The sequence below is a fragment of the Nomascus leucogenys genome, chromosome 1a (genome assembly GCF_006542625.1).
Source record: "Nomascus leucogenys isolate Asia chromosome 1a, Asia_NLE_v1, whole genome shotgun sequence".
Taxonomy (NCBI): Eukaryota; Metazoa; Chordata; class Mammalia; order Primates; family Hylobatidae; genus Nomascus; species Nomascus leucogenys.
This window is the reverse complement of record NC_044381.1, coordinates 84,647,915-84,666,969: the sequence shown is the minus strand read 5'-3', so window position 1 is coordinate 84,666,969 and position 19,055 is coordinate 84,647,915. Positions and strand designations below refer to the sequence as shown.

At 42.0% G+C, this 19,055-nt stretch overlaps 2 protein-coding genes across 5 annotated transcripts in view; one reads left to right on the top strand and one right to left on the bottom strand.

Moving 5' to 3' along the window:
* VTI1B (vesicle transport through interaction with t-SNAREs 1B) overlaps positions 1 to 18,320 on the top strand; it is a 28,356-nt gene extending 10,036 nt beyond the window's left edge. The window contains exons 2-7 of one of the 4 annotated variants that reach the window (XR_004029989.1): positions 2,767 to 2,825; positions 5,374 to 5,565; positions 8,726 to 8,899; positions 11,781 to 11,842; positions 13,775 to 14,074; positions 17,681 to 18,320. Coding sequence is in view for 2 of the 4 variants with exons in the window: in XM_030812449.1 (XP_030668309.1) it covers positions 2,767 to 2,825; positions 5,374 to 5,565; positions 8,726 to 8,899; positions 11,781 to 11,842; positions 13,775 to 13,871 (584 nt within the window). In the remaining 2 variants the exon portion in view is untranslated. Of the gene's footprint in view, positions 1 to 2,766; positions 2,826 to 5,373; positions 5,566 to 8,725; positions 8,900 to 11,780; positions 11,843 to 13,774; positions 14,629 to 17,680 lie in introns of those variants that run through there. The other 3 variants (XR_004029988.1, XM_030812449.1, XM_003263595.4) reach the window with 3 other exon arrangements.
* ARG2 (arginase 2) overlaps positions 13,544 to 19,055 on the bottom strand; it is a 34,106-nt gene continuing 28,594 nt past the window's right edge. The window contains exons 5-8 of the mRNA XM_003263594.3: positions 18,486 to 18,580; positions 18,199 to 18,303; positions 17,076 to 17,212; positions 13,544 to 14,538 (exon numbers count right to left, since the gene is read on the bottom strand). Of these exons, the coding sequence (XP_003263642.3) occupies positions 14,333 to 14,538; positions 17,076 to 17,212; positions 18,199 to 18,303; positions 18,486 to 18,580 (543 nt within the window). The 3' untranslated portion in view covers positions 13,544 to 14,332. The remainder of the gene's footprint in view (positions 14,539 to 17,075; positions 17,213 to 18,198; positions 18,304 to 18,485; positions 18,581 to 19,055) is intronic.

The following is a 19,055-nucleotide window of genomic DNA, read 5'->3' as shown; positions in this document are numbered from 1 at the left end:
CTGAGTGAGACTGTCTCAAAAAAAAAAAAAAAAAAAAAGATACAACTGACATTAGATGCTGTTGTGATTAACAAAATGTAAATCCATATAAAGCATTACAGTGACATTACATCTTATGTAGGATTGGGTTCAAAAGCAAGGGCTTGGCCGGGTGCAGTAGCTCACGCCTGTTATCCCAGCACTTTGGGAGGCCTAGGTTGGTGGACTACACAAGGCCAGCCTGGCCAACATGGTGAAACCCCCTCTCTACCAAAAAATAGAAAAATTAGCTGGGTGTGGTGGCATGCACCTGTAATCCCACCACTCAGGAGGCTGAGGCACGAGAATCACTTGAACCCAGGAGTTGGAGTTTGCAGTGAGCTGAGATGACGCCACGGCACTCCAGCCTGGGCAACAGAGTGAGACACAGTCTCAAAAAAAAGCCAGGTCTTAAGATGAAAATCAGAGTAGACAAATCATCTAAGAAAATCTTAGGACAGCAACTGAATACCCACATGCCGTTTCTCCTTAAGCCCAGCTCATCTGTTCTCTTTTGCAGCGGAAAGGCTGAGGTGGATGGATCACTTGAGGTCAGGAGTTTGAGACCAGACTGGCCAACATGGTGAAACACTGTCTTTACTAAAAATATAAAAAAATTAGCCGGGCATGGTGGTGGGTGCCTGTAACCCCAGCTGCTCGGGAGGCTGAGGCAAGAGAATCACTTGAACCTGGGAGGCGGAGGTTGCAGTGAACCGAGACTGAGCCACTGCACTCCAGCCTGGGCGACAGAGCGAAACTTTGTCTCAAGGAAAAAAAAAATTGCTCTTTAGTTGGTGGAAGTGCTGCTGGCTTGTGTTTAGGAGTCACATTGAAAAATACATAGCTTTAAAAGGCCATATCCCCATACGTGCAGCAGCATAGATGAACCTTGACTTTGTGCTAAGTGAAATAAGCTAAACACAAAGGACAAATATCGTGTGATTCTACTTAATGGTGTACCTGGAGTAGTGAAATTCATAGAATGGGGAGGTGTTTAATGGGTATGGAATTTCAGTTTGAGATGATAAACAAGTTCTGGAGAACAGTTAGTGGTGATGGCTCCACAACGGTGTGAATGTACCTAGCCACTAAGCTATACACTTACAAATGGTCAAAATGGTAAATTTTATATTACATGTATTTTGCCAGCCTAGGTGATAAGTGAGACTCTGTCTTGAAACAAACAAACATTGTAAACGATGGTAACTTTGTGGTGATAAGTAGATTATGTGTAGATTTCCAGGGAGAACATTCATTTGGATGTATAAATTTTTTTTTAAAATCAAGCTCCTCTTAAACAGAGCTAATTTTTGCTTGCTAGATGTGAGGGGATGACCTACTTTCTCATTTTATAGTCAATGAAGGAGGAGATGAGGTCCCAAAGAAATGAAGGAAATTATCTAAGTTTACATGCTGAGGCAGGCCCGAACCTGGCACCAGAACCTCACCCCGCTGACTAACCAAGAAAGGCACTTATATGCCTTTCCCCCATACAAATGTTTACCGGGTGATAGCATTCTGGTACCACCTTCATAATTTTTGCCATCCAAGTATCATTATTACTGTCACTTACATTTTATTTATTTTATATATTTATTTTTTTTGAGATGGAGTCTCCCTCTGTCGCCCAGGCTGGTGTGTAGTGGCATGATCTCGGCTCACTGCAAGCTCCGCCTCCTGGGTTCACGCCATTCTCCTGCCTCAGCCTCCCGAGTAGCTGGGACTACACGCGCCCACCACCACGCCAGGCTAATTTTTTGTATTTCTTAGTAGAGACGGGGTTTCACCATGTTAGGCAGGATGGTCTCGATCTCCTGACCTCGTGATCCACCTGTCTCGGCCTCCCAAAGTCCTGGGATTACAGGCATGAGCCACCACGCCCAGCCTTGTCACTTAAATTTTCTTTATGTCAACTTATTTCATGTAAAATACATTTATTTAAAACAATGTTATTTAAAAATGAAACTTGCTATCATATTTTAGATGGAAAACCTGTAGTATAAATGATCAGAAAATACAATGAAGACAATACTGTTTTAGTTAGATGTTTGTTTTGAAGCTGAAGCCTGTTCTATTTTTGTTCAAAGGGGAGATTAGTAATTTTTAGGTATTAAAGATACACTCAACCAAAGGGACGGAATGGGAAAGGCTGAAAGGGGAATGAATAACGTTCTCATCATTCAAGTCATTGCCGGTGCCACACGCAGAGAAAAACAAGCACCACACCAGACAGCCTCTCAGCAAGCAGAGTAGGTGGAATTTTTATTTTGCAGAAAAGTAGTGTACAAGTTAACATAGAAGTGGTTCACTGTGGGAGTGAAGGTGAGGGGTTTCAGAGAGTCACTACTGGTAAACATTCTTTTTTTTTTTTTTTTTTTTTTTGAGACAGAGTCTCGCTCTGTCGCCCAGGCTGGAGTGCAATGGCACGATCTCGGCTCATTGCAACCTCCACCTCCTGGGTTCAAGCATTTCTCTACCTCCGCTTCCCAAGTAGCTGGGATTACAGGTGCCTGCCGCCATGCCGGCTAATTTTTGTATGGTTAGTAGAGACGGGGTTTCACCAGGTTGGCCAGGCTGGTCTTGAACTCCTGACCTCGTGATCCACCTGCCTTGGCCTCCCAAAGTGCTGGGATTACAGGCATGAGCCACCAGGCCCTGCCGTAGGAAGCTTATTCTAAGCAGAGGGAATGGCCTTTACAAATGTGTGGAAATAGTAATAAGCATTTGAAACTTATCTATCTTTTCTAGAAGAGAAGAAGAAATTGATCAGGGATTTTGATGAAAAGCAACAGGAAGCAAATGAAACGGTGAGAACAAGGAACAAATTTTGTTTCTTCTACCTGGTGTTGGTCTTTTCCAGAAGTAATGCTATGAACTGATCACAGATTAACTGTTCCTCTCCATTGATCTTGATTTTGACTATTTCTTACTAAATGAAGCCAGTTGATGGGGATGGTTGTTGAGGAGGTTTGGCAAACAAATGGGTGAAGCCTGAAGATGTTCCTGAAATATGACTCTTTGGTAATATATTGCTGATGTGAGTAGTAAGGGCATTCTCATACTTTTACCCAAGCAGTCTTTTAAAATCTGTTGTTTTTGTTTGTTTGTTTGTTTGTTTTGAGACGGAGTCTCACTCTGTCGCCCAGGCTGGAATGCAGTGGCGCAGTCTCGGCTCACTGCAAGCTCCACCTCCCGGGTTCATGCCATTCTCCTGCCTCAGCCTCCCAAGTAGCTAGGAATACAGGCGGGTGCCACCACACCTGGCTGTTTTTTTGTATTTTCAGTAGAGACGGGGTTTCACCATGTTAGCCAGGATGGTCTCGATCTCCTGACCTCATGATCTGCCCGCCTCGGCCTCCCAAAGTGCCAGGATTACAAGGCGTGAGCCACCGTGCCTGGCCTAAAATCTGTTTTTAAGAGCTGGCCATTAAGATAGGTTACTGGTCAGTGCGGTGGCTCACACTTGCAATCCCAACACTTTGAGATGCCAAGGTGGGAGGATCACTTGAGGCCGGAAGTTCAAGACCAGCCTGGGTGACATAGGGAGACCCCCCCATCTCTACCAAACAAAAAAAAATTACCGAGGCGTGGTGGTGCATGCCTCTGGACCCAGCTACTCAGGAGGCTGAGGTGGGAGGATCACTTCAGCCTGGGAGGTCAAGCATTTGGTTAGCCACAATTGCACCACTGCACTCCAGTCTGGGTAACAGAGTGAGACCTGCCTCCAAAAAAAAAAAAAGAAAAGTTACTGTTCTTTGTTAAACTTACTGTCACAGAAAATGTAGTTTAGAGGTAATTCTAACCATGTACCTTTCTGTCTTAAGAGACAACGTAGGAGCTGGAGTTAGTACCTCAGGCAAGACATGCATGAGTCTCAGTTGGTACCCAAAGTTTGTCAGAAGTTGGTTCCGTACTGAACAGTTTAACAACTGCTTCTCTTCACCTGTGGCTTTTCTTAAAAAAAAAAAAAAAAAAAAAACTTTTTTTTTTTTTTTGCCCCAGCCCTATGGAAGCAAGAGTCCTTTGACTCCATCTCATCATACTCTAGCTTCAGCAAACCCATTAAGATTGGGGCCAAAATTCTGGTCCTTGCTAGTACTCCGCAGAAATAGTTGCCCCTGTATTTGCTACCCTAGAGCAGATGGAGAAAAAATTCTCTTTTGGCCAGCGAACTTCCCTCTTGCTTGTTGAAGATCAACGTTTCAATTTCCCAATTATCCCAATGAAGTTCTGAGAAGGAAGCACATCTGCATCCTTTTCTCTGTTTTGCATCTGTTTTAAGAAAGACCAGGCCACTAGACTGTGGGAACTATCTTCTTCCTAATGGGAGTACTGGGAGCTTTTCTTAATACCTGTGTACAGCTGGGCATATCCATGATACCTGTTTGTAGCCATTCTCCTGTTTCAGTTAATACCTTGGTAGCATTTTTAAAACCTTCTAGCTACTACTGATTTGTTTGATGCTCAGATACTTGTTTTCTCCAAACTTAGCAAAAGTAATAATCCTATGCCTACCATTCCAGGCAGATGAAAATAATTTAGGGCCTCTTGTGAATGTGTCCAGGTGTTACGTTTTACCCCAGAAAAATGGAAGTCTGATTCCCCTAAAGCAGCCTGCTCTGGGGTAGGCCCCTGGTTCTCTCTGACATGGAGACAAACTTAATTGATTTTCAGAAAGAGGAGCAGGAGAAGGGAAGAACCCTGATGCCAGACCCCTATCATTTTTAATACAGTAGACTACAAAGCACTTCTTGATGGCAATGTTCAATCATACCAGGCTAAAAACTTGGTATATTGAAGAGAGCTGAGAGAATTTGAAGATTTTGAATCCTGACTCCTTTTCTGTTTAATTTTTTTTTTTTAATGTAGAGATGAGGTCTTGCTATGTTGCCCAGGCTGTGCTCAAATGATCCTCCTGCCTCGGCTTCCCAAAGTGCCGGGATTACAGGTTTGAGCCACTGTGCCTGGCCTGGACTCCTTCTTTTTGTGTAATCTTGAGCAGGTTTCTTTAAGTCTTATATATGAAATGGAGCATTTCCTACCTTACTGATTTGTTGTGAGGATTAAATGGAGAATGTATATGAAAATGTTTAGTAAGCTATAAAGTACTTCTGTTTTTCCATTCATTCATTCAGTTCATATATTTTGAATGCCTGCTCTGTGCTTGCTGGGCACTCTGCAAGGCATTCAGAATGAGGAGAACATGCCAGAGATGGTCCCTGCCTCATGGAGCATATGGTTATTTACTTGGTGTAGTCCAAATAAATAAGTAGTTTGATTAGTCCAAACTAGGCATATTTCCAAATGAGTGAGGGAAGAACCAGGCTATCTGCTCACTACTTTCTGCCTTCCCAGCTGGCAGAGATGGAGGAGGAGCTACGTTATGCACCCCTGTCTTTCCGAAACCCCATGATGTCTAAGCTTCGAAGCTACCGGAAGGACCTTGCTAAACTCCATCGGGAGGTGAGAAGCACACCTTTGACAGCCACACCTGGAGGCCGAGGAGACATGAAATATGGCATATATGCTGTAGAGAATGAGCATATGGTAAGTTTTAGCTGTTTTTTTGTTTTGTTTTGTTTTTTTCCCTCAAGGGCCTGTGGTACAAAAATTAACTATATTGTTCGGGTATTTCATGTTATCAGTGTATACTAGACTCTTGTTTCATTTTTTTCACCCTTATCCTCTTCTGCATCCAGTTCCTGTTACCCCTTGGTATCTGCTCTATTTAATGCAGGCCTTTCGAACCATATGCATATTTAGATTTCTTTTTATCCTTAATATAATACAGTCTTATAATAAAAAAAAACCCAGTGCTTTGTATGTAGTAGTATGTAAATGTTACCTATTCTTATTATCTGGATTCTGTATTCTGACCCATTGATCTAATTTGTTTTCTCTTTGATCTTTTTTATTCTCTCATATAAATTTTAGAATCACTTTCTCGGGTATGCCTGGAAAATTCAGTTAGGTTTCTAATTTATCAGAATATTGTTACAAAATCAATTCAAGCTTTCCTTTATCTTGATGTCAAGGTGGCCCAACAACTGAGATACAGTAGCCAATGCAGGGCACTTCTCGAGAAGGAGCTTTTTATCATTTTATTCTGTGGTAATGGAAAGTGAGCGAGACTGCCTCTCTAGCTTTCAGGATTCTGATTTATAAAATTGGACTAATTGAACATCTGTATTCTGCAACCATCTAGAGCAGCTAGATCGTTAAAGGAATAAAACGTCTGAAAGATTAAATGTGCTGCATTTGGTCTGTCTTCCACAAACACAACACAAAGTAGAAATTCTCTGGCAAGTAGCGTGGCAGAGAAATGGAAAGGGGCCCACCAGTGCAGACTGAACAGAGGTAGAAAGGCTCATACTACAATTTTAAACAAATCCTGTTTCATGATGCATCCTGATTATAGTTTAAGAGACATTCAGGATGATATTGGCTTGACATTGCTGATGCCAAAACTAGATCCCTTGAGAATGAAGTACTGAAAATTTTCAAATGGATGCATGAGGGATTGTTACAGATTAGAAGCTGACAGAAGATCACTTGTAAAGGGAGACTGGAAAAAGGCAGGCAGGTGGAGCTGGTTAAAGTGGGAGTTGTAAAAGTGACTTTAGTCATGTTGCCAGAGTTGGGGAGGAAGTCCAAACAATTTTGCTTTAAAATTATGAGTTTCAGAAATTATTATTATTATTTTTTTGAGACGGAGTCTCGCTCTGTCACCCAGGCTGGAGTGCAGTGGCATGATCTTGGCTCACTGCAAGCTCTGCCTCCTGGGTTCACTCCATTCTCCTGCCTCAGCCTCCCAAGTAACTAGGACTACAGGCGCCCGCCATCACGCCCGGCTAATTTTTTTTGTATTTTTAGTAGAGACAGGGTTTCACCGTGTTAGCCAGGATGGTCTCGATCTCCTGACCTTGTGATCCACCCGTCTCGGCCTCCCAAAGTGCTGGGATTACAGGCGTGAGCCACCACGCCTGGCAAGTTTCAGAAATTATTAAAACATAATTTAGGTATCCATACCTTCAGTAAAATTATTGTTCCAAATCTGTCTGAAGTTCATTTATGTGATCTGATCTTTTCTTGGTCATTTTTTAGCCTACTTAGTTGAAAATCTGCATCTTTTATTTTGAAAACCTTTTTCCTTCTTCCTTTGTGCTAACCTAACTGGTTTTATTTGAACCTCATTCAGTGGTTTCCTCGTCTACTGGTCTGTATGCCATTTATTAAGTGAAAATGCTACAGAGCACTGGGCACAGTGGCTTACACCTGTAATCCCAGCACTTTGGGAGGCTGAGGCTGGTGGATCACCTGAGGTCAGGAGTTCGAGAGCAGCCTGGCCAACATAGTGAAACCCTGTCTCTACTAAAAATACAAAAATTAGCTGGGCGTGGTGGCGGGTGCCTGTAATCCCAGTTACTCGGGCGGCTGAGGCAGCAGAATTGCTTGTGCCCAGGAGGCAGAGGCTGCAGTGAGCTGAGATGTTGCCACTGCACTCCAGCCCGGGCGACAGAGTGAGACTCCATCTCAAAAAAAATAAATAAATAAATAAATAAAGAAAATGCTTCTTGCTACTTCTGCTGTGGGAGCCAATCTTTTGGCTCCTTGATGGTCCTACCACCAGTGGTCACCTGCTCTGTAATAGGCCTCTGTGAGCTGAGTCCCTTTTGATTGTGTGTGTGTGTGTGTGTGTGTGTGTGTGTGCGCGCTTTGAACAGCTAAGAACTTGGAGCTGCTCCATTTCTGTCAGTGGTTGTTAATTCTGGCCTGACAAGGCTACTTTTGTCTTCCTGCTGTCTGTATTTAGGATTACAGGTGGAGTAAAACTTCGGTGGGGATTTAGAAAATTAGGGCAGTTGAGAAATTAGGGCAGGTGGGGAAGCTTGCTCAAGCCCCAGATACTAATTTCCCTGAGACCAAATCACCCCCAGTGTGGCAGCCTCAAGGTTTTTTGTTTGACCTTAGGTGACGTTCTTTTTGGGGCTCACCAAGAGGGTAACCACGTATATTTTTTCCAGAATGTGGTAGTGTCTCAGAATTCTACATGATTTCTTTAGATGCTGAAAAAGAAGAATGTAGTCATCTAGGCAGTACCACCCTGAACCTGCCTGATCTCAAAGCTAAGTGAGTCAGGCCAGGTTAGTACTTGGATGAGAGGCCACCTGGAAATACCAGGTGCTGGAGGCTTAAAACGAAGAACAGAATAGCTTATTCATGGTCTGTCAATCCTCAGTACCAGTCGAGTGGGAATCTTCAGTGAATTAACCTTTTTCTAGGGCTGCAGAGTTTAGTTGGTTTTCTCATAGCACTATTGAAGTCACAGGCTATATGTATTATCAGGTAGCTCCCACATCTGGGCTGCCACCTTTCAGAAGTTGATAGTCCAGCAGGCACATGGACCAGTTCAGATTCATCACAAACACAGGGAAAGTGCTCCGGTATTTTTAATCATTCTTTCCTTGCCTCACATAACTGTAAAAGGCAGTGGAGTTGGGGGTATTGTGATCCTATTGATTGGGTTTCAGGTTCTGCTTTAGTCTGTGACCTTGAAAAGAATCATTAGCTTCATTGGTTCTGTCTTAAAAGGAATGAAAATTATTGCTCACTATATCCCTTCTAACATGGAGAAGGTCATGAGGAATATGCTGGCAATGAATTTATAATGGAAAAAGCCTAACATTTCTCTCCATACTCCTTTCAGAATCGGCTACAGTCTCAAAGGGCAATGCTTCTGCAAGGCACTGAAAGCCTGAACCGGGCCACCCAAAGTATTGAACGTTCTCATCGGATTGCCACAGAGACTGACCAGATTGGCTCAGAAATCATAGAAGAGCTGGGGGAACAACGAGACCAGTTAGAACGTACCAAGAGTAGAGTAAGTCTGGGCAGACAGGGAAAGGGGCAAGTATGGGGCAATTAGGGGGCCACTGCACCTGGAAACCATACTAAGGCCAAAAGCTACAGCAGTTCTGTATTCAGGGAATAGTCTTTAAGTTCTTATGCTTTTCTCAATTTTTATTAATTTTTTTTTTTTTTTTTTTTTTTTGAGATAGAGTCTCACTGTGTCACCCAGGCTAGAGTACATTGGCGTGATCTCCACTCACTGCAACCTCCGCATCCTGGGTTCAAGCGATTCTGTTGCCTCAGACTCCTGAGTAGCTGGGATTACAGGCATGCGTCACCATGCCTAGCTAATGTTTGTATTTTTAGTAGAGACGGGGTTCGCCATGTTGGCCAGGCTGGTCTCGAACTCCTAACCTCAGGTGATCCACCCACTCCGGCCTCCCAAAGTGCTAGGATTATAGGCGTGAGCCACTGTGTCCGGCTGCTTTGCTCAATTTTTAGTTTGCTTGGCTGAGAGATCTCCCTTAGAAGCAATTTTACCCCTAAGATTTAGACATCATTGGAAATTTTTGCTTCAGTGAAGGGAAAAAAAGATGGAAGGAACCTGATTTCTATGCTTATAAGATTACAGGAATTAATAAGGATAAAGTGGCTGCATTCTCTCTTTGGCAAGAGAAATAATATGTCAAAACGCACTTAAGGATTCAAAGCTTCCAATCTGAGATTTTAATTTCCCACACATCTAATAGGGTATTCTGCTATTCTTAAGAAAACATCATCTGCTTATACCCTGTCATTTAGAGCCAAGGCTATTTTCCAGATTTCAAAGAATAGTACCACAGTTTATAGATTTATAAATTATGCTTCAATGCTGGACTATAACCTTTTACGATTATGTAAGTAAAAGTAAAAAAAAAAAAAAAAAAGTAATAGGGAAAAAATCTCTAAGGATTATCCAGTAAGGTAAGCTGGATAATTGTGGAAAGAAAACAAATATTTAAACCAAATGATGACTATATCAGGGATCTCTAGTCTACTGTCACTCTGAGAGCCTCAGAAAAATAACTCATTTTTTTTTCCTTTCCATAAATGAGTAAACCTACATAGGAATTTTTTAGTTTTTTAGAGACAGAGTCTTGCTCTGTCACTCAGGTTGGAGTGCAGCAGTGCAATTATAACTTACTGTAACTTCAGACTCCTAGGCCCAAGTGATCCTCATGTGTAGCTGGGATACAGGTATGTGCTACTGTGCCTGGCTAATTGTTTTAATTTTTTGTTAAAACGGGGTGTCACTATGTTGCCAAAGTTGCTCTTGAACTCCTGGGCTCAAGCAATCATTCCACCTTGGCCTCCCAAAGCACTAGGATTATAGGCATGAGCCACTGTGCCCAGCTGGAATTTTTTTTTTTTTTTTTTTTGAGATGGGGTCTTGCTCTGTTGCCCAGGCTGGAGTGCAGTGGTGCAATCTCAGCTCACTGCAAGCTCCGCCTCCCAGGTTCATGCCATTCTCCTGCCTCAGCCTCCCAAGTAGCTGGGACTACAGGCGTCCGCCACCACGCCCGGCTAATTTTTGGCATTTTTAGTAGAGACGGGGTTTCACCATGTTAGCAAGGATGGTCTCGATCTCCTAACCTCATAATCTACCCGCCTCAGCCTCCCAAAGTGCTGGAATTACAGGTGTGAGCCACTGCGCCTGGTTGGAATTTTTTAATTAGTACAATTTACCAATGGAATGCTGTATTCTTAATAGCAGAAGGCAAATCAATTTGAAAAACACTGTGGCCAAGATTTGGACAGGAAAATACTAGCTCGGTGTGAAGATTTGAGTAGATTTTCTTAATAGCTATAATTCTCCATTAAGTTAGAGTAATGCCCTGCCCTCTTCAGTGAAAATTCATAATAAAGTACTACATTCAAGGCAAGCTATGGAGAATGTAACTTGCTTACAGATTGTGTGGGTTTTGGTTTTTGAACATAACAGGTAGATTGGTTGAATTTAAAAGCCAAGGAGGCTGGACTTACACCTGTAATTTTAGCACTCTGGGAGGCTGAGGTGGGAGGATGGCTTGAGCCTAGGAGTTTGAAACCAGCATGGGCAACATAGCGAGACCTCATCTCTACTAAAAATCAGAAAAAGGAGCAGGGTGTGGTGGTGTGCACCTGTGATCCCAGCTACTTGGGGACAGGTGGGGGTATTGCTTGAGCCTGGGAGGTCGAGGCTGCAGTGAGCTGCGACTGCAGCACTGCACTCCAGCCTGAGTGACGGAGTGAGACCCTGTTTCAAATAAATAAAAGCCAAGGAATGAGCTGAGAGGTCAGCTTACCAAGGCCACTGGGGAATGGGAACAGATGGCAAGTAGCCATCTGCTGGAGGTGAAATATCCTCCAGCTGTCCAGATTAGTAGCAAGCAGTTGAAAGTTCCATGGAGGTTAATTCTTTTCACATTTCAATGTAACTGTCTCTTAAGAGGGTAAAGAAAAAAGATAACCAGATTCCAAAAGCAGTAACAGATCAGCCTACAAAAACAAATGCCAACTCAAGAGGCTGTCCTGGAATTTGGCTGATGAAATTCAAATCTTCAGTTGCTCTACAGTCACTGGCTGGCCGGTCTGCTGGCTACACTTGAAGCCTTCCCTTTTGGAGTAGCCACGGTAGAAGATTAGCTCAGTCTCAGGAGTCCATCCCCAGCAGCAACCTAGGAAGATGATTCTTAAGCCTACTTGATGAGTACTAAAATATCTTGTCCTTTCCAGGTTCTCTACTTAACACTCAAAGGCCATCATTTAAATTGGCTTGATTTCTTGGAATTTTTCAACATATATCCCTTAATGCCTACTGTTAATCTAGGGATATTCAATTGTACAGAGTATACTTTTTAAAGAGGGAAATAATCACTATTTTCTCTTCTCAGCTGGTAAACACAAGTGAAAGCTTGAGCAAAAGTCGAAAGATTCTCCGTTCAGTGTCCAGAAAGTAAGTTTTTTTAAAGTCATGAAATTTCTCTTAACTCAATGGCTTTCAACCAAAAAGCTTAAAATAGTGACTTAAAAGGTCCTAATAAAGCACCTCAGCAGTTGATGCATAGTCCCTGTATACTTAGGACCACCCAGCAGACCAGAATAAATACACTAAGGAATATGGTCTTGGATAATTAAATAACTCAGGATAAAATCATTTGTCGAAAGTATATACTGCTTTGACTTGGAGCAGTGAAAAATTTCTCCACTGAAAGGACATTTAATCACAGCTGATGTTCTTTAGAGAAGGCAATACTTGGGAATAACAGCTTCCTATTCCTTGAAATATAGTTCTATAATCTCAGCCGGGTGCGGTGGCTCATGCCTGTAATCCCAGCACCTTGGGAGGCTGAAGCGGGCAGATCACAAGGTCGGGAGTTCAAGACCAGTCTGGCCAAAATGGTGAAACCCGTCTCTACTAAAAATACAAAAAAAATTAGCCGGGCGTAGTGGCGGGCACCTGTAATCCCAGCTATTCAGGTGGCTGAGACAGAGAATTGCTTGAACCTGGGGGGTGGAGGTTGCAGTGAGCCGAGATGGCGCCACTGCACTCTAGCCTGGGGGACAAAGCGAGACTCTGTCTCAAAAAAAAAAAAAAAAAATTGTAAAATCTTGATTAGAAAGCAGTTTTCACTTGCGTAGTACTTGCTTTTGGCTCTGCTTGCCCTTCATGGGAGTCAGCTCCTTTTCTGGAAGTTCTATCTTGTAGGGAAGAAGTGGACTTTTAAAAATAAAACCCTTGTGGAGTTGTCAGGGTTCGTGGGCAGTAACTGAGCCAAGATGCTGCAGAATCTGCTGGCACTGTCAGGTTGCCCAGAGGACCATGAGCATTGCTTCATGCAGGCATTTGAAAATAAAGGTCCAGAAAACACAAGCTGTTTCAGGAGAAGAATGGAATTCCAGTGCATCTAAAGGGTGGTAGAGCTGATGACCTCCTGTATAGAGCCACCATGGTTCTCAGTTAGTGAAACAGCATATGCCATGCATCAGCTGGCTGTGGTTTCATTTCCCAAGAAACAGGATTGACTTCAGTCACAGCAGTGACTTGATTCAGTTTCATTCAGCTCTGTATGGACTCCTAGCCTGATAAATAAGTCCTTCTTTGAAGATCAATATTTGAATTGTACTAACTGCCACCAATAAAGTAGTCTTTACCAAAAATAAAAAACAAAATCCTTGAGTGCTAACAGCAACAAATCCAGGGCAGAAATACTGCCACTGAGGTTGAAGTTGGGGGTAAGAGGGTATTGTACATGACCTTGGGCACAGGTGGCCTAGCATGAAACAAAACTACAACCCACTCATGGAACTAGCAGGAGGGGTGGGATTTTCCTACAGTGATAAATTCCTTGTGGAATAGGGAGAAACCTAGAGTGAACATGAGAACCAGAGGTTGGATTCTTTGTGTAAACAACAGATAGTAAAATTTTTAAGCTCCTCTAACATCCATTTGGGTTGATAGGAGAGCAAAGGGAAAAATAGGGCAGAGGGAAGTAGTTTACAAGAGATTGAAAGGTATTACCCAGGCTTCTAGTTACTTATCCTAGGGCAGGACCCATCCTGAGCTGGATATATATTTGATTACTTTTTCCAGCTAACCCTTCTTTCTAGAAAAAGCTATTTTTAAAGGAAGTAACTATTTGAACACATTTCAGAATCCATTTTTATGCTTTGGTTTTTATTGTCTCAGTTTAACATTTATGTGAGGTAGACAGTGTTGTCCCTAAGTGACAGCTAAAGAACCTTATGAGTACTTCCTGCTAAGTGGCTGTGTGATCAAACATACAGCCTCAGAGTATCCAGCCGTGGTCCCAGGTCTAACCCCAAAATGTTTAGAAGGAAGGTTATCCAAACTTCTGACTACTCCCCACTTTGCTTCTCTTTGTAGAGTGACAACCAACAAGCTGCTGCTTTCCATTATCATCTTACTGGAGCTCGCCATCCTGGGAGGCCTGGTTTACTACAAATTCTTTCGCAGCCATTGAACTTCTATAGGGAAGGGTTTGTGGACCAGAACTTTGACCTTGTGAATGCATGATGTTAGGGATGTGGATAGAATAAGCTTATTGCTGCTGTGGGCTAACAGTTCAGGGATGCACTGTATAGCCAGACTGTGGGAGGAGGGAGGAAAGATGGAAAACCACTTAAATGTGAAGGAACAGCAACAAGACCAGTATGATATACCAAGGTAATAAATGCTGTTTATGACTTCTTTAAATTTACATAGTACTGTAGCATATTAATACCCTGTGAACTGCAAAAAACCAAATACATTTACAGTAGTATTGGTCACCAAAATAGAGGGGAAACTTTACAATTGTGAGAATGTGTAAATGTTCTCATTAAGGCAGTATTGACCCAGACAACCATTTAGTATCCATGTATCCCCTCAATGCCTCATAATTCTGGAATGCCCATTGTGAAACATGTCAGTGCACAGTGTCTCCTAAATTCTCACATGTGCTTGATTTCCTGATTCATCTGGTGAACTGGGAGTAGGAAGCTGGTCATAGACAATATGCCCTCCTTCTCTTGTCTGACCAAAACTTGAAGCAATTACATCCACTGCCAGGTTAGCTGTAGTCTTCGCCTCTTCCTCTGAGGTGGCCAACTGAGGATTGACTTCAACAAGATCCAGTGCCGATAGCAACCCTGGAAGAACAAAGTGTGACAAAACCTCAGATTCCCTTGCTGCTCCTCTCAGTGAGGGTCATCCCACTGGGACAGGGAGAACAAGCCAAGGTAAAAACAAGAGTCCATTTTATAGTAGAAAATAGCTATTTTTAGGAAGCCCCTTGCACCTCATCCTCTTGGCCATGAATTTAAGTTAAAACACTGTTATGCTACAGTAGATTAAAAGAAACCTTTTAAGATAATGAAATAAGCCATCCCTGTTCAACTAACATAACAGGCATAATTGTCAGGCATTCTGGAAAAGGAAAAGGCTTGGTGTTGGGTGGGGGAGGTTTTCATCCTACTTGTTGGCAAAATGTATGCCATCTCCAGTATGACTAGGAACCTTCCAGATGCCTGCCTGGAAATGAATCAAGTATGAAGGCAGAGGAAATCTCCCACTTTCACTAGCCAAACTCCATTCCCACTTGAACTCTAATGCGTTATCTGTATCTGTTAGAGCACCACACCATATGCCCTGAATTGTAGTTATTACTGCAAACTTCATTCTCACCCCTGCAGGCCTGAGCTCTGGAGGCAGGTTCCACATCTAACATTTCTTTTTGTCTCCCAGCAGACTGTCCCAGTATCTTGTACTTGATCAAGAGAAAATTCAGCCATATGTTAATTATTTTATCTAGACTTCAGTTACCTTCTGTTAAGGTTTGAGAACTTATGTCAAAGTTCTCGGTAGTGTTACTTTGGCCTGGAGCAAGTGGAAGGGAAGCTTAAACCAGAAGAACCTATCCAGCCCTGCTACCCATGCTCACCCCTCTAAATGCCTCATTTCTCTGTAGAATTTAACTTTTTAGTTGGTTATTCTGGATGAAGGGTGACCTGAACAAGCCAGTATTCAGGAATACAAGTATCTAAGAATATTTAGGGTGGCCATAAAGTCTGGAAACAACAGGCAAATGTACCTAATGGTTTATTGATATTACACTATAGTACATGATGTGCTCAATGCCATCATGTCCGTTCAGCATCTTCCCTTATTAGCAATGCATAGTTGAGTGTATGGTGCTAAACTGCAACCAACAGGTGTATTACTGTAGCATTTCCATCATTTCCTGCACATGGACCTGTGTTCCTGATTTGTCTCTGATTTCCACTGACTAAACCTGCACCTTTAGCATATCCCAGAAGTGGTAATCAAGGTTTGCACTATTAGAAATATATACATGACTTACGTTTCCAGACTATTGCCACCCTATAAATTAAGCAAACTGCTTTATGTATCTAGTTGACAGCATTATAACAGTGCAGTGGCACAATCATGGCTCACTGCAGCCTCAACCTCCCAAGTAGTTGGGACACCTGGCTAATTATTTTTTTGTAGAAACAGGGTCTCACTATGTTGCCCACGCTGGTCTTAAACCCCTGGGACGAAGTAATCCTCCTGCCTTGGCCTCCCAGAGTACTGGGATTATAGGTATGAACCACTGTGCCTAGCCCCATGAGTGTTTTTTGGAATAAAATATTGTAGCATGGGAACAAAGAGACAAGCCATGCCATATATAAGTGCTAGAGGTTATTAACCCCTGCTCTAAGTGGTGTTTTTAGGAAGCAAAGCAGAGAATTGAACTCCCAGGTTCTCTGGCCAATAACCTAATGACCACTGGCAACATCTAAGATTGCAGATCTGAGAATTAGACCAGTACTGCCTGCCTTTCTGTACTGCCTAAGGTTCTAGTAGGCTGTGGCGCTAAGGAGACCATTTCTCAATCTCAGTTTCCATCTCAGCTAGTCAAGGGTTCTCTATAGCCCTGAACCTTTCAATCTGGGGTCTCTATCTATACCCTAGTTTCATCAGATGGTTACTGAAGCAGTATGATTTGGTAGTTCTTTAAATTTTGGAATGAAAGGTCATTTGAAGTAGCTTTAAAATCAGAAGCTTTCTGACAGAAATGGAAACTGTTTGCAAACAAGTATGAGTTTTGGACAAGTAGCCAGTCTTGATAACGTAGAATTCATCTTAGTACTCTTTCCATCAGCCATTCTTATATAACTGTATCCCCCTTATTAGAAATCCTATCAGGCTCTAGTACAAGACCTACCCTACATAAAGGACCCAAGATATTGTCCAGTTTGCACATTTCTTCAAGAGATCAGCTTTAACTCCAAATTCACAACTCCCAATGAACCAATATCTTAGAGTGCAAATTACAGCCTTGGTCTTGCCTTCTTATCTTAATCTGCCTTTAGATAACTCAAAGAACTGCATCAGTTTGACAATTTATTCTTGTATTTAATTGTTTAAATATACAATTTTTTACTCATTATTACCTTAGTGTACTTTGGTAAGAGCCATGTCCAAGCATGACTCTAAAGGACTATATGCTTTCTATATAGCATAAAGGACTATATAGCATGGCCATATAATTTTTAGCTACAAAAGTTTAAGCAGAAACAAACTCTGCAATGATGTGGAATAGCAGAAAAGATCCTTTGCAGGCAAGAGACTCAAGCATATTTACCTATGTAGTTAACAGCCTGCAGACCTGGTTGCTACATACCTGTATTGTATATTTCCTCAGCAATATACATGCCTTCTCGATAGGTTAGTCCCCCTACAACAGGACTTCCTGTGGCTGGAGCCAGTGTAGGGTCAAATGCATCAATATCAAAACTCAGATGGATTGGTCTTTGTCTCCTAGAAAGGAAGAGGATAAAATAATACTTAATACTTAACTGGTTGTCCTTAGACACTCATCCTTCTTATGGTTGTAACTCCTGGATTTTGTTGCTGTTAGTCCTAGTACTTTGTTAATAAAGCTGTTAATACATTTCCAGGCTTCCTATTCTTGGAAGTTACTGAGATTGGCAATATTAACTTCCTACATACCACTTCATGATACTGCCATTTGTTCTGCATGCCTCAGACAGACTAACTCCAGTGTATATTTCTGCCTTACACTGGGTATTAGAACCTCTTATACTAATAACTGTCAATAGAGGGATTTCTTCACTTCTAGATGAGATTGGGCTCTGATATAGTCTAATTTAAATTGGCTTGATGTAAGTTATGGTTGCTGTTATTCTCTGAATGTAACAGCAGCTGAAGTGAACTCTAATTTTAGGTCTGCAGTTTTAACATCTTCCATTTCTAATTTCATTATAGCCCCAGTGTCCAAAGGCTGAAGCTAACAACTAAGTTTCTTAACAGCTTACGAAATGACGTACTACCAGATAACAATTCTGACATTAATCACCCAGAAGTAAAGACTTGGTATTGGGAAAATGCTCTTAAAACTACCATTTGATTAGTATTCATCTGCCATCTTTCTACACTGCCAAGATTTGCTTAACATAAAACTCAGATGAAACAATCGTGAGCCTGGGAAGAATGGGACAGTTGAAACAATAAATCCTTGTCATCTCAGAAGATAAGCATTAAAGATGGAGATAAAGAAAAATTCATGAGACAGAAGATCTAGGCAATGATTTAGAGGAAACCTCCTCCCAAAAACCCAGAGGAAGAATATGACCTGTGTTTCATATTTTGCCTTTCTGAACTATTTAAAATTATGTGTATGTTTTTGCTTTGTATTTTAAAAGTAAAGCTGCTGTCCTCAAGAAACAGGCTAAAAGTGTGTTGCCCATTGGGGGTTTGCCCTGACATCAGTTATAGTTACTTACTTGCCAATCAGCAGATCAAATGTTCGTTCCATGACCTTCTGGATACCAAGTCGATCAATATCTCTCATGGAAAAATACTGGATATCATAGTTCTTTAAAATAAAACTGTGATGAGATACAAAGGAAGGAGTCCTTAGTTTAAAGAGCATTTTTAACAAATATGTATTTGGGGGAGAGGGTGGGTTTGTTTTAGTGACCTACAATAGACCAAGTTAAGCATCAGCCTTTCAAATGGAACATAATTGGCTAGGACAGGCCCTAAACTTCAGCCAAATGCATCAACTTACTGTTCAGGAGGGTCCACGTCTCTCAGACCAATATACACAATACTTGCAGAAGAGATACAAGGTTTGATCCAGGAAAATCCTGGGAGTTCTGGTACCTATGAAAGGGAGAAATGGACAGGATTAATCAATAATTCTTGTTCTCACCAAGATCATTATCATGTGCCTCCCTGGGTATGCAATCTGCTTTCTTCTGCCACCCACAGGGTAAGTTTAGAGCAACACAGGACACACTTGATCTGGGAAGGAGAAGTGATACAGGGTGGAAATGTTTCAGAAGGGCAGCTGAGGAACACAGTATTGCTTTCTCAAGACAAATAAAATCTCTAAGGTTGTCTTGGTTTCTCATTAACTTACCTAGTAGCACGAATACTGCTGATTAGCCCTTTTCTATCCCATTGCACATTACTGACTTGTTTACAGATTGGTTCTTGAAGCATAACCTGGTTGGGTTGCCATCTCAAGTTGCCAACAGCCGACACAAGACTTCTGCCCAATGAATAATCTTTGTAGTGTCCTGGTTTGACTTGGTCCCTCACTGAGGGGAGGGATATACAGATTCTAATCTGCGCC